The sequence below is a fragment of the Lethenteron reissneri genome, unplaced genomic scaffold (genome assembly GCF_015708825.2).
Source record: "Lethenteron reissneri isolate LAM-NWPU_2019-01 unplaced genomic scaffold, ASM1570882v1 scaffold_1638, whole genome shotgun sequence".
Taxonomy (NCBI): Eukaryota; Metazoa; Chordata; class Hyperoartia; order Petromyzontiformes; family Petromyzontidae; genus Lethenteron; species Lethenteron reissneri.
Genome location: NW_026891375.1, coordinates 938,420 through 952,441, shown reverse-complemented (window position 1 = coordinate 952,441; position 14,022 = coordinate 938,420). Strand labels below are relative to the sequence as shown.

General features: G+C 48.6%; 1 protein-coding gene across 2 annotated transcripts; it reads left to right on the top strand.

Annotated features, from left to right (window-relative positions):
* Positions 1-1,506: 1,506 nt before the first annotated feature.
* LOC133362888 (keratin-associated protein 10-6-like) lies at positions 1,507-8,651 on the top strand. Of its 2 annotated transcripts, none has more exons than XM_061581838.1 (2): positions 1,507-8,068; positions 8,442-8,651. In XM_061581838.1, the coding sequence occupies exons 1-2, from the start codon at positions 6,534-6,536 to the stop codon at positions 8,605-8,607; spliced, it is 1,701 nt and encodes a 566-aa protein (XP_061437822.1). In that variant the 5' UTR covers positions 1,507-6,533; the 3' UTR covers positions 8,608-8,651. The 2 variants fall into 2 exon arrangements, with proteins under 2 accessions (XP_061437822.1, XP_061437821.1); XM_061581837.1 differs by having other exon boundaries at positions 1,507-8,361; positions 8,455-8,651.
* Positions 8,652-14,022: the final 5,371 nt, after the last annotated feature.

The window sequence follows — 14,022 nt, the reverse complement described above, 5'->3', positions numbered from 1 at the left end:
AGATGTAGATGCCACTGGTTCTTCATGTTCTGCAGATGTAGATGCCACTGGTTCTTCATGTTCTGCAGATGTAGATGCCACCACCGCCATCTATTGAACTTACGGCTCTCGGTCCGAACAGGCAACTGGACGTACGGACAGGTTTGTTCGTATCTCTGAAGGTTCGTGAGTCGAATGTTTGTAAGTAGAAGAGTCCCTCTATATAAATGTTGAGTCGTTAAGTCAGGTTCGTGTCGCGTAGAACAAAGCGTGTACAATCATCTTGGTTCTTTCGGTAAAGTCACGTAGAAGGGAAATAATAAAATAATATAAGTAAAACATAAAATAATTCTCACGACGTTTCGGCCACAACGCAAGCAGCCGTCCTCAGGTGAAGACCAGGTCTGTCGGAAAGACAGCGTCTGAATGATCACTTGAGGACGGCTGCTTGCGTTGTGGCCGAAACGTCGTGAGAATTATTTTATTATGTTTTATTTTTATTATTTTATTACTTCCCTTCTACGTGACTTTACCGAAAGAACCAAGAAGATGAATCCCTGCTGCAGCCACGAAAGTTTTAAATCGAAACGTGCACAATCAGTTTCTGGTTCAGCACTAAACCGGTCGTAGAGTAACATGCACAACATGTGCAATTGTAAATGTACATGTATGTTGAACTACTTTCACACTGCACGTAGCCAACCACGCAAATCGGAGTTGTGTGGGGGAGGACAACAAACTAAACACAACATCAACAAGCAGCAGCAGTTCTAAAGAAACGAGTTTTTGTCGATCCAGATGACGATGATGAAGATGCAAAAGTGCAGCCACAGCTCCCAGTTATCTTTTTGGTTCTTTCGGTAAAGTCACGTAGAATGGAAATAATAAAAGAATACAAATGAAACATAATATTATTTTATTATGTTTTATTTTAAAACGTAATATTATCGTATCATGTTTTATTTTTCTTATTTTATTATTTCCATTCTACGTGACTTTACCGAAAGAATCAAGAAGATGAATCCCTGCGGTCACGAAAGCTTTAAATCGAAGCTCCCAGTTAGTGGCTTCTTGATATCGGACGGGAAGAGCGTTCCAGACGGCCGCAGAAGGAGCGCGATGACTGTGCGGTGACCACCGTCCGTGTTCGATGGTTAGCAGCCAGAAGCCACCGCTGCCACCGCTGCTGCTGATGATGGTTTACAGCTATCCTTGACAACATTAGCAAGGGTGTGTGTGTGTAATGAGTGCGACCCTGATAGTGTAAATCCTGCGGGTTTCTCTAATTGGCTGTGTCGGGTTGTTGGTGGTGTAATGACTCAACATTTACATCCTTGTGCCGATCTAACCGCAGGAAAAACAAACCCTCTGTTGTTGTACAATATTCGGCTTCGTCTTCTTGGTTCTTTCGGTAAAGTCACGTAGAAGGGAAGTAATAAAATAATAAAAATAAAACATAATAAAATAAAATAATTCTCACCTGAAGACGGCTGCTTGCGTTGTAGCCGAAACGTCGTGAGAATTATTTTATTTTATTATGTTTTAATTTTATTATTTTATTACTTCCCTTCTACGTGACTTTACCGAAAGAACCAAGAAGATGAATCCCTGCAGTCACGAAAGCTTTAAATCGAAATTCGGCTTCGTGTTCAAGTGGCCACTACTGCCGTTACTCGCGACGATGACGATGATGATGCTGCTGCTGTTGTGATGGCTATGCACGTGACCACCTCGATTGTCCAGCGCTTGCTGCTGCTGCTGCTGTTTGTTAGAGGAATCAGCAGCGTGGGGAGGGGGGGTGATCACGCACAGATGGTGCCAAAATACTGGAGAGTGTGGACTAATCTCCATCTGTTCCATCTCACTCCCTTCTACCCCGTGTATGGACTAATCTCCATCTGCTCCATCTGAAGAGTGTGGACTAATCTCCATCTGTTCCATCTCATTCCCTTCTACCCCGTGTATGGACTAATCTCCATCTGTTCCATCTCACTCCCTTCTACCCCGTGTGTGGACTAATCTCCATCTGTTCCATCTCACTCCCTTCTACCCCATGTGTGGACTAATCTCCATCTGTTCCATCTCACTCCCTTCTACCCCGTGTGTGGACTAACCTCCATCTGTTCCATCTCACTCCCTTCTACCCCGTGTGTGGACTAAAATCCATCTGTTCCATCTCACTCCCTTCTACCCCGTGTGAGGACTAATCTCCATCTGTTCCATCTCACTCCCTTCTACCCCGTGTGTGGACTAACCTCCATCTGCTCCATCTCACTCCCTTCTACACCCGTGTGTGGACTAATCTCCATCTGTTCCATCTCACTCCCTTCTACCCCGTGTGTGGACTAATCTCCATCTGCTCCATCTCACTCCCTTCTACCCCGTGTGTGGACTAATCTCCATCTGTTCCATCTCACTCCCTTCTACCCCGTGTGTGGACTAATCTCCATCTGTTCCATCTCACTCCCTTCTACCCCGTGTGTGGACTAATCTCCATCTGTTCCATCTCACTCCCTTCTACCCCGTGTGTGGACTAATCTCCATCTGTTCCATCTCACTCCCTTCTACCCCGTGTGTGGACTAATCTCCATCTGTTCCATCTCACTCCCTTCTACCCCGTGTGTGGACTAATCTCCATCTGTTCCATCTCACTCCCGTCTACCCCGTGTGTGGACTAATCTCCATCTGTTCCATCTGTACGGGGATAGTGTGTTTTCCCCTCGGGAGGTGGCGCCGAGTTACCAATTTGACGTAATTATCAACCCTGCAGAGCCACTTGTGGATATTCCACATTCCTATGGCGGCATGGGGTCAGGGGGCGAGCCAGACCATCGCCAAACCGCTGGTAACCTCTCCAGCGGTTTCAAGAATGGGTGAGTGGGGGGGTAGATGGGTGAGTGAACGGCTGAGTGAGTGAGTGAGTGAATGTGTGTGTGTGAATGAGTTGAGTTTGTACGATCTCCCCCTGTTTTACAGAGTGAGTGAGTGGAGTTTGTATGATCTCCCCCTGTTCTACAGAGTGAGTGAGTGGAGTCTGTGTGTTCTCCCCTTGTTCTACAGAGTGAATGAGTGGAGTTTGTATGATCACCCCCTGTTCTACAGAGTGAGTGGGGTTTGTATGATCTCCCCCTGTTCTACAGAGTGTGGGGTTTGTATGATCTCCCCCTGTTCTACAGAGTGAGTGAGTGGAGTTTGTATGATCCCTCCCTGTTCTACAGAGAGAGTGGAGTTTGTATGATCTCCCCCTGTTCTTCAGAGTGAGAGTGAGTGTAGTTTGTATGATCTCCCCCTGTTCTACAGAGTGAGTAAGTGTAGTGTGTATGATCTCCCCCTGTTCTACAGAGTGAGTGAGTGGAGTTTGTGTGATCTCGCTCTGTTCTGCGTGTGGCCTCCGGTCTCCTCCCATAGCTAAACCCACAACCAAAGTGGAACTGTGACTGTGCCCGCCGTGCCAAACTTGAGCTCACCGTGCCAAACCTGATCTCACCGTGCCAAACCTGATCTCACCGTGCCAAACCTGATCTCACCGTGCCAAACCTGATCTCACCGTGCCAAACCTGATCTCACCGTGCCAAACCTGATCTCACCGTGTCAAACCGGATCTTACCGTGACAAAACCTGGATAGGAGAGACTCCAAATGTACATACGCCACGGCCGTGATCGAACCCACGACCTCCTGTAGACCAGGCGAGGTAGTTAACATCTTTTGGGGCCAAGTATACAGCAGGCGTCCGTCAGTGTCCGGCATCGAACCCACGATCCTCCTGTAGACCAGGCGAGGTAGTTAACATCTCTTCGACGTCCGGGGACTTCATACACAGCGTCATGAGCCTCGGGCATTCAGTAGAGAGACAGAGAGAGACGTTAACATCTCCCAGGTACGGTGGCTAGGAGATGTTAACAACTTAGCTTGGTCTACAGGAGGTCGTGGGTTTTGATCCCGACCCTGAGTGGAGTTTGTATGATCTCCCCCTGTTCTACAGAGTGAGTGGAGTTTTTATGATCTTCCCCTGGTCTACAGTGAGAGTTTGTGTGATCTCCCCCTGTTCTAAAGAGTGAGTGGAGTTTGTATGATCTCCCCCTGTTCTACAGAGTGAGTGCAGTGTGTATGATCTCCCCCTGTTCTACAGAGTGAGTGGAGTTTGTATGATCTCCCCCTGTTCTACAGAGTGAGTGGAGTTTGTATGATCTCCCCCTGTTCTACAGAGTGAGTGGAGTTTGTATGATCTCCCTGTTCTACAGAGTGAGTGAGTGGAGGTTGTATGATCTCCCCCTGTTCTATAGACTGAGAGTGAGTGGAGTTTGTATGATCTCCCCCTGTTCTACAGAGTGAGTGAGTGGAGTTTATATGATCTCCCCCTGTTCTACAGAGTGAGTGAGTGGAGTTTGTGTGATCTCCCCCTGTTCTACATAGTGAGTGGAGTTTGTATGATCTCCCCCTGTTCTACAGAGTGAGTGAGTGGAGTTTGTATGATCTCCCCCTGTTCTACAGAGTGAGTGAGTGGAGTTTGTATGATCTCCCCCTGGTCTATAGACTGAGAGTGAGTGGAGTTTGTGTGATCTCCCCCTGGTCTAAAGAGTGAGTGAGTGGAGTTTGTATGATCTCCCTCTGTTCTACAGAGTGAGTGGAGTTTGTATGCCCGACATAACCGCCACCTCTGACAGAAAAAAACAAATTCGGGCAGCGCCCCCCACACCCCCGGAAACTTGAAGGGACGTTCCGTTCGGGACGCAGGTCCGTGCCAATCCGCACACGCACGCACGCGCGCACATGTGCGTCCATGAAACGACGATGTCGTATCATCGCCATTGTGTAGGGTTTTGCTTATCCGCGCCCCCCTGGGTCGAAGGCCGTCTGTGCTGTTCTACTCCCTCCACCGCAACCCTCCCGTCCCCGCCGACGCTGCCGGCTTTAGCGACAAAGCCACAGGGACTCCTGTGGGCCGACAAGCCAAATCCGGTTGTGGGATCGGGCGGTTATTGGTCAAGGCTGACAAAAACCGCCGCCGCCACCACCGCTGCCACCGCTGCCACCAATCGTCATCTTCGCTGCTACCTCCTCTTTTACCACCACCTCCTTCCGTCGTCATCGCGTTCGATAAAGACGCTACGCGTAGCGTGGCGGCACGTGTCCCCCCCACGGCGACCACAGGCCAAGAATGCGGGAGTGCCAAAATGGCGGCCACCCACTGCCAAAATTGGCGGCCGCCGCCGACTGTTGCCAAGATGGCGGCCGCCGCCGACTGTTGCCAAGATGGCGGCCGCCGCCAACTGTTGCCAAGATGGCGGCCGCTGCCGACTGTTGCCAAGATGGCGGCCGACTGGTGCCAAGATGGCGGCCGCCGCCGACTGTTGCAAAGATGGCGGCCGTCGCTGACTTGCCAAGATGGCGACCGCCGCCGACTGTTGCCAAGATGGCGGCCGCCGACTGTTGCCAAGATGGCGGCCGTCGCTGACTTGCCAAGATGGCGGCCGCCGCCGACTGCTGCCAAGATGGCGACCGCCGCCGACTGTTGCCAAGATGGCGGCCGCCGACTGTTGCCAAAATGGCGGCCACTGCCACAAGATGGCGGCCGCCAACTGCCAAAAATGGCGGCCGCGGACTGCTAAGATGGTGGCCGTCAACGACTGGCAAGATGGCGGCCGCCGACTGCCAAAAATGGCGACAGGAACGTGGCCGGGAATGTGATTTTATTCATTTAATATTTTTAAATTTATTTCAACTCCCCCCCCTCCCCCTCTCCCCGTCGGTCGTGAATTTTGCACCCAAGGTTGAGTCTCGCACCTTGGCCCAAATTGCTTGCATGTGTGCATGCGTGTGTGTGTACATATATATAAATAAAATATAATATAAGAACTCGAGTTAAGGCGCGGCGGTGGCCAGGCCTCTGGTTTGATCACAGGCCTGGCCGCGCCTGGTTCACGGGAAACAGCCGATAGGCTCCCACTAGTTTAGTTTTCGTTGAACGTTCGTTTTGTTAATTTATTTTATTTTTTTAACTTGCCGATCGATGATACTACCTTTGCACACATTTCACGATCTCTTTCTCTCTCTGTGTTGGACAGGAGGGGGGAGAGTTATTGTTGGAAGGACGTTCGGTTTGCGGATTGTTTGTCTTCCCGCGGGGCTGAGAAAATGCACCGTCGATTTGATTGGTCGGAGCAGTTGGGGGGGGGGGGGGTCGCTCCCTTCCTTTGTCTGTGTCTTTGTCTGTGTTTATCTCTGTGTGTGTCTCTATATGTGTGTGTTACTGTATATCTATGTATGTGTCACTGTGTCTATCTGTGCTAATGTGTGTGTCTGTGTGGGTAGTCTGTGTTTATTTCTGTGTCTATCTCTGTATCTGGGTGTGTATCTCTGTGTGTGTCCTTCTCCTGTGCGTCCCATGTGGCTGTCTGATCTGTTCTAATGTCTCCCCTGCTTCTGTGTCTCTGTCTCTAATGTCTGTGTATCCCTGTGTCTCTCTGTCCGCGTGCCTCGCTGACTGTGTCTCAGTGTCTATCTCCCCATGTCCATGAGTCTCAGTTGCTCCGTGTCTGTCTGTCTGTCCGCATGTCCATGTGTCTCGGCGTATTTCTGTGTCTCTGTCCCCGTGTCTCAGTGTCTGTGTGTCTCAATGTCTGTGTGTCTCAGTGTCTGTGTGTCGGTGTGTCTCAGTGTCTGTGTGTCTCCGTGTCTCAGTGTCTGTGTGTCTCAGTGTCTGTGTGTCTCCGTGTCTCAGTGTCTGTGTGTCTCAGTGTCGGTGTGTCTCAGTGTTTGTGTGTCTCAGTGTCTGTGTGTCTCAGTATCTCCGTGTCTCAGTATCTCCGTGTCTCAGTGTTTGTGTCTCAGCATCTCCGTGTCTCAGTGTCTGTGTGTCTCTGCGTGTCTCTGTCTCTGTGTGTCTCTGTGTGTCTCTGTGTGTCTGTCTCTGTGTGTCTGTCTCTGTGTGTCTCTGTGTGCCTCTGGACTGGAGGTGTCTCTGTGTGTCTCTATCTCTGTGTGTCTCTGGACTGGAGGTGTCTCTGTGTGTCTCCGTGTGTCTCTGTGTGTCTCTGTGTCTCTGGACTAGAGGTGTATGTGTGCCTCTGGCCTGGAGGTGTCTCTGTGTGTCTCTGTGTGTCTCTGTGTGTGTCTCTGTCTCTGTGTGTCTCTGTGTGTCTCTGTCTCTGTGTGTCTCTGTGTGTGTCTCTGTCTCTGTGTGTCTCTGTCTCTGTGTGTCTCTGTCTCTGTGTGTCTCTGTCTCTGTGTGTATCTGGACTGGAAGTGTTTCTGTGTGTCTCTGTCTCTGTGTGTCTCTGTGTGTCTCTGTGTGTCTCTGTGTATGTGTGTCTCTGTCTCTGTGTGCCTTTGTGTGTCTCTGTGTGCCTCTGGCCTGGAGGTGTCTCTGTGTGTCTCTGTCTCTGTGTGTCTTTGTGTGTTTCTGTGTCTGTGTGTCTCTGTGTGTCTTTGTGTGTCTCTGTCTCTGTGTGCCTCTGTGTGTCTCTGTGTGCCTCTGGCCTGGAGGTGTCTCTGTGTGTCTCTGTGTGTCTCTGTCTCTGTGTGTCTTTGTGTGTCTCTGTGTCTGTGTGTCTCTGTCTCTGTGTGTCTCTGTGTGCCTCTGTGTGCCTCTGGCCTGGAGGTGTCTCTGTGTGTCTCTGTGTGTCTCTGTGTGTCTCTGTCTCTGTGTGTCTTTGTCTCTGTGTGTCTTTGTGTGTCTCTGGACTGGAGGTGTCTCTGTGTGTCTCTGTGTGTCTCTGTCTCTGTGTGTCTCTGTGTGCCTCTGGCCTGGAGGTGTCTCTGTGTGCCTCTGGCCTGGAGGTGTCTCTGTGTGTCTCTGTGTGTCTCTGTGTGTCTCTGTCTCTGTGTGTCTTTGTCTCTGTGTGTCTCTGTGTGTCTCTGGACTGGAGGTGTCTCTGTGTGTCTCTGTGTGTCTCTGTCTCTGTGTGTCTCTGTGTACCTCTGGCCTGGAGGTGTCCCTGTGTGTCTCTGTGTGTCTCTGTCTCTGTGTGTCTTTGTCTCTGTGTGTCTCTGTGTGTCTCTGGACTGGAGGTGTCTCTGTGTGTCTCTGTGTGTCTCTGTCTCTGTGTGTCTCTGTGTGCCTCTGGCCTGGAGGTGTCTCTGTGTGCCTCTGTGTGTCTCTGTCTCTGTGTGTCTCTGTGTGCCTCTGGCCTGGAGGTGTCTCTGTGTGTCTCTGTGTCTGTGTGTCTTTGTCTCTGTGTGTCTCTGTGTGTCTCTGGACTGGAGGTGTCTCTGTGTGCCTCTGTGTGTCTCTGTGTGTCTCTGGACTGGAGGTGTTTCTGTGTGTCTCTGTGTGCCTCTGTGTGTGTCTCTGTGTGTCTCTGTCTCTGTGTGTCTTTGTCTCTGTGTGTCTCTGGACTGGAGGTGTCTCTGTGTGTCTCTGTGTGTCTCTGGCCTGGAGGTGTCTCTGTGTGTCTGTGTGTCTTTGTCTCTGTGTGTCTCTGTGTGTCTCTGTCTCTGTGTGTCTTTGTCTCTGTGTGCCTCTGGCCTGGAGGTGTCTCTGTGTGCCTCTGGCCTGGAGGTGTCTCTGTCCGTGCTGTGTAGCGCTGCGTCTCCCTCTCTCTCTTCTGTTGGTATTTTATCGACGCATGCCCATGCATGTCACTCTACTATTAAATACAAAGTCTCGGTAATTAACGATAATTAATGACGATGATGATTGATGATAATAAAAAAACACTTTTGCCGTAACGACTTGGGGAGGAGGAGGTTCTACCCAAGGACACGCGCGCGACGTTCACTCATTTTGGGTTTTTAAACAAAACGATGACCGCGTCTCGAGATGATGGAACAACAACAATAACAAAAACCACAACAATCACAACAACCACAACAACATAAACCACAACAACATAAACCACAACAACAACCACAACAACATAAACCACAACAATCTAAACCACAACAATCACAACAACATAAACCACAACAATCACAACAACAACCACAACAATCACAACAACATAAACCACAACAATCACAACAACAACCACAACAACAAACCACAACAATCACAACAACAACCACAACAACAAACCACAACAATCACAACAACATAAACCACAACAATCACAACAACATAAACCACAACAATCACAACAACATAAACCACAACAATCGCAACAACAACCACAACAACAAACCACAACAATCACAACAACAACCACAACAACAAACCACAACAATCACAACAACATAAACCACAACAATCACAACAACAACCACAACAACAAACCACAACAATCACAACAACCACAACAACATAAACCACAATAATCACAACAACATAAATCACAACAACATAAACCACAACAGTCACAACAACCACAACAACCAGAACAACAGCTACTACCACCACAACAACCACCACCACAACAGCCACAACCACCACAAACAGCCATAACCACCATGACAACCACCACAACAACTACCACAACAACTACCACCACAACAATCACAACAACAACCACAATAACCAGAACTACAACAATTACAACCACCACAACAACAGTGTCCACCGCGGTTTAATTTTTGCGTTTAGAATGTTCTATTTTAAAAACCTGCAACATTTGAAACCACAACAACTTAACAACAACAACTTAACAACAACAACAACTTAACAACAACAACTTAACAACAACAACTTAGCAACAACAACTTAACAACAACTTAACAACAACTTGACATTAACATCTTCGTCTATTCCCGATCCTTTTTCTGCTTCCAGAAATTAAGTTACTCGGTTTGCAGGAGTGGTGTGGGGTGGGTGGGTGGGTGGAGTGATGGAGTGGTGTAGGGTGGGTGGGTGGGTGGAGTGATGGAGTGGTGTAGGGTGGGTGGGTGGGGTGGGTGGGTGGAGTGGGGTGAGAGTGCTTGAATGAGTGGTTGAATGAGTCAGTGAGTGAATGGAGTGTGTGTGTTCTCCCCCTGTTCTACAGAGTGAAAGTGAGTGAATGAGTGAGTGGAGTGCGTGTGTGTTCTCCCCCTGTTCTACAGAGTGAAAGTGAGTGAATGAGTGAGAGTGAGTGAATGAGTGAGTGAATGAGTGAGAGTGAGTGAATGGTGTGTGTGTGTTCTCTCCCTGTTCTACAGAGTGAAAGTGAGTGAATGAGTGAGTGGAGTGAGTGTGTGTTCTCCCCCTGTTCTACAGAGTGAAAGTGAGTGAATGAGTGAGTGGAGTGAGTGTGTGTTCTCCCCCTGTTCTACAGAGTGAAAGTGAGTGAATGAGTGAGTGAGAGTGACTGAATGAGTGAGTGAGTGGAGTGTGTGTTCTGCCCCTGTTATACAGAGTGAAAGTGAGTGAATGAGTGAGAGTGAGTGAATGGAGTGTGTGCGTTCTCTCCCCCTAATCTGCTGTGAGTGAGAGTGACTGAATGAGTGAGTGGAGTGTGTGTGTTCTCCCCCTGTTCTACAGAGTGAAAGTGAGTGAATGAGTGGAGTGTGTTCTCCCCCTGTTCTACAGATTGAAAGTGAGTGAATGAGTGGAGTGTGTGTGTGTGTGTTCTCCCCCTGTTCTACAGAGTGAAAGTGAGTGAATGAGTGAGAGTGAATGAGTGGAGTGTGTGTGTGTGTTCTCCCCCTGTTCTACAGAGTGAAAGTGAGTGAATGAGTGAGAGTGAGTGAATGGTGTGTGTGTGTTCTCTCCCTGTTCTACAGAGTGAAAGTGAGTGAATGAGTGAGAGTGACTGAATGAGTGAGTGGAGTGTGTGTGTGTGTTCTCCCCCTGTTCTACAGAGTGAAAGTGAGTGAATGAGTTAGAGTGAGTGAATGGAGTGTGTGGAGTGTGTGTGTGTTCTCCCCCTGTTCTACAGAGTGAAAGTGAGTGAATGAGTTAGAGTGAGTGAATGGAGTGTGTGGAGTGTGTGTGTGTTCTCCCCCTGTTCTACAGTGAAAGTGAGTGAATGAGTGAGAGTGAGTGAATGAGTGAGTGGAGTGTGTGTGTGTTCTACCCCTGTTCTACAGAGTGAGAGTGACTGAATGAGTGAGAGTGAGTGAGTGGAGTGTGTGTGTGTGTTCTCCCCCTGTTCTACAGAGTGAAAGTGAGTGAATGAGTGAGTGTGTGTGTGTGTTCTCCCCCTGTTCTACAGAGTGAAAGTGAGTGAATGAGTGAGAGTGAGTGAATGGAGTGTGTGTGTGTTCTCCCCCTGTTTTACAGAGTGAAAGTGAGTGAATGAGTGAGAGTGAGTGAATGAGTGAGTGAATGAGTGAGTGGAGTGTGTGTGTGTTCTACCCCTGTTCTACAGAGTGAAAGTGAGTGAATGAGTGAGTGGAGTGTGTGTGTGTTCTACCCCTGTTCTACAGAGTGAGAGTGACTGAATGAGTGAGAGTGAGTGAATGGAGTGTGTGTGTGTGTGTGTTCTCCCCCTGTTCTACAGAGTGAAAGTGAGTGAATGAGTGAGTGTGTGTGTGTGTGTTCTCCCCCTGTTCTACAGAGTGAAAGTGAGTGAATGAGTGAGAGTGAGTGAATGGAGTGTGTGTGTGTTCTCCCCCTGTTCTACAGAGTGAAAGTGAGTGAATGAGTGTGAGTGTGTGAATGAGTGAGTGAATGAGTGAGTGGAGTGTGTGTGTGTTCTACCCCTGTTCTACAGAGTGAAAGTGAGTGAATGAGTTAGTGGAGTGTGTGTGTGTTCTCCCCCTGTTCTACAGAGTGAAAGTGAGTGAATGAGTGAGAGTGAGTGAATGGAGTGTGTGTGTTCTCCCCCTGTTCTACAGAGTGAAAGTGAGTGAATGAGTGAGAGTGAGTGAATGAGTGAGTGAATGAGTGAGTGGAGTGTGTGTGTGTTCTCCCCCTGTTCTACAGAGTGAAAGTGAGTGAATGAGTGAGAGTGAGTGAATGAGTGAGTGAATGAGTGAGAGTGAGTGAATGGTGTGTGTGTGTTCTCTCCCTGTTCTACAGAGTGAAAGTGAGTGAATGAGTGAGTGGAGTGAGTGTGTGTTCTCCCCCTGTTCTACAGAGTGAAAGTGAGTGAATGAGTGAGTGGAGTGAGTGTGTGTTCTCCCCCTGTTCTACAGAGTGAAAGTGAGTGAATGAGTGAGTGAGAGTGACTGAATGAGTGAGTGAGTGGAGTGTGTGTTCTGCCCCTGTTCTACAGAGTGAAAGTGAGTGAATGAGTGAGAGTGAGTGAATGGAGTGTGTGCGTTCTCTCCCCCTAATCTGCTGTGAGTGAGAGTGACTGAATGAGTGAGTGGAGTGTGCGTGTTCTCCCCCTGTTCTACAGAGTGAAAGTGAGTGAATGAGTGGAGTGTGTTCTCCCCCTGTTCTACAGATTGAAAGTGAGTGAATGAGTGGAGTGTGTGTGTGTGTTCTCCCCCTGTTCTACAGAGTGAAAGTGAGTGAATGAGTGAGAGTGAATGAGTGGAGTGTGTGTGTGTGTTCTCCCCCTGTTCTACAGAGTGAAAGTGAGTGAATGAGTGAGAGTGAGTGAATGGTGTGTGTGTGTTCTCTCCCTGTTCTACAGAGTGAAAGTGAGTGAATGAGTGAGAGTGACTGAATGAGTGAGTGGAGTGTGTGTGTGTGTTCTCCCCCTGTTCTACAGAGTGAAAGTGAGTGAATGAGTTAGAGTGAGTGAATGGAGTGTGTGGAGTGTGTGTGTGTTCTCCCCCTGTTCTACAGAGTGAAAGTGAGTGAATGAGTTAGAGTGAGTGAATGGAGTGTGTGGAGTGTGTGTGTGTTCTCCCCCTGTTCTACAGTGAAAGTGAGTGAATGAGTGAGAGTGAGTGAATGAGTGAGTGGAGTGTGTGTGTGTTCTACCCCTGTTCTACAGAGTGAGAGTGACTGAATGAGTGAGAGTGAGTGAGTGGAGTGTGTGTGTGTGTTCTCCCCCTGTTCTACAGAGTGAAAGTGAGTGAATGAGTGAGAGTGAATGAGTGGAGTGTGTGTGTGTGTTCTCCCCCTGTTCTACAGAGTGAAAGTGAGTGAATGAGTGAGAGTGAGTGAATGGTGTGTGTGTGTTCTCTCCCTGTTCTACAGAGTGAAAGTGAGTGAATGAGTGAGAGTGACTGAATGAGTGAGTGGAGTGTGTGTGTGTGTTCTCCCCCTGTTCTACAGAGTGAAAGTGAGTGAATGAGTTAGAGTGAGTGAATGGAGTGTGTGGAGTGTGTGTGTGTTCTCCCCCTGTTCTACAGAGTGAAAGTGAGTGAATGAGTTAGAGTGAGTGAATGGAGTGTGTGGAGTGTGTGTGTGTTCTCCCCCTGTTCTACAGTGAAAGTGAGTGAATGAGTGAGAGTGAGTGAATGAGTGAGTGGAGTGTGTGTGTGTTCTACCCCTGTTCTACAGAGTGAGAGTGACTGAATGAGTGAGAGTGAGTGAGTGGAGTGTGTGTGTGTGTTCTCCCCCTGTTCTACAGAGTGAAAGTGAGTGAATGAGTGAGTGTGTGTGTGTGTTCTCCCCCTGTTCTACAGAGTGAAAGTGAGTGAATGAGTGAGAGTGAGTGAATGGAGTGTGTGTGTGTTCTCCCCCTGTTCTACAGAGTGAAAGTGAGTGAATGAGTGAGAGTGAGTGAATGAGTGAGTGAATGAGTGAGTGGAGTGTGTGTGTGTTCTACCCCTGTTCTACAGAGTGAAAGTGAGTGAATGAGTGAGTGGAGTGTGTGTGTGTTCTACCCCTGTTCTACAGAGTGAGAGTGAGTGAATGAGTGAGAGTGAGTGAATGGAGTGTGTGTGTGTGTTCTCCCCCTGTTCTACAGAGTGAAAGTGAGTGAATGAGTGAGTGTGTGTGTGTGTTCTCCCCCTGTTCTACAGAGTGAAAGTGAGTGAATGAGTGAGAGTGAGTGAATGGAGTGTGTGTGTGTTCTCCCCCTGTTCTACAGAGTGAAAGTGAGTGAATGAGTGAGAGTGAGTGAATGAGTGAGTGAATGAGTGAGTGGAGTGTGTGTGTGTTCTACCCCTGTTCTACAGAGTGAAAGTGAGTGGATGAGTTAGTGGAGTGTGTGTGTGTTCTCCCCCTGTTCTACAGAGTGAAAGTGAGTGAATGAGTGAGAGTGAGTGAATGGAGTGTGTGTGTTCTCCCCCTGTTCTACAGAGTGAAAGTGAGTGAATGAGTGAGAGTGAGTGAATGAGTGAG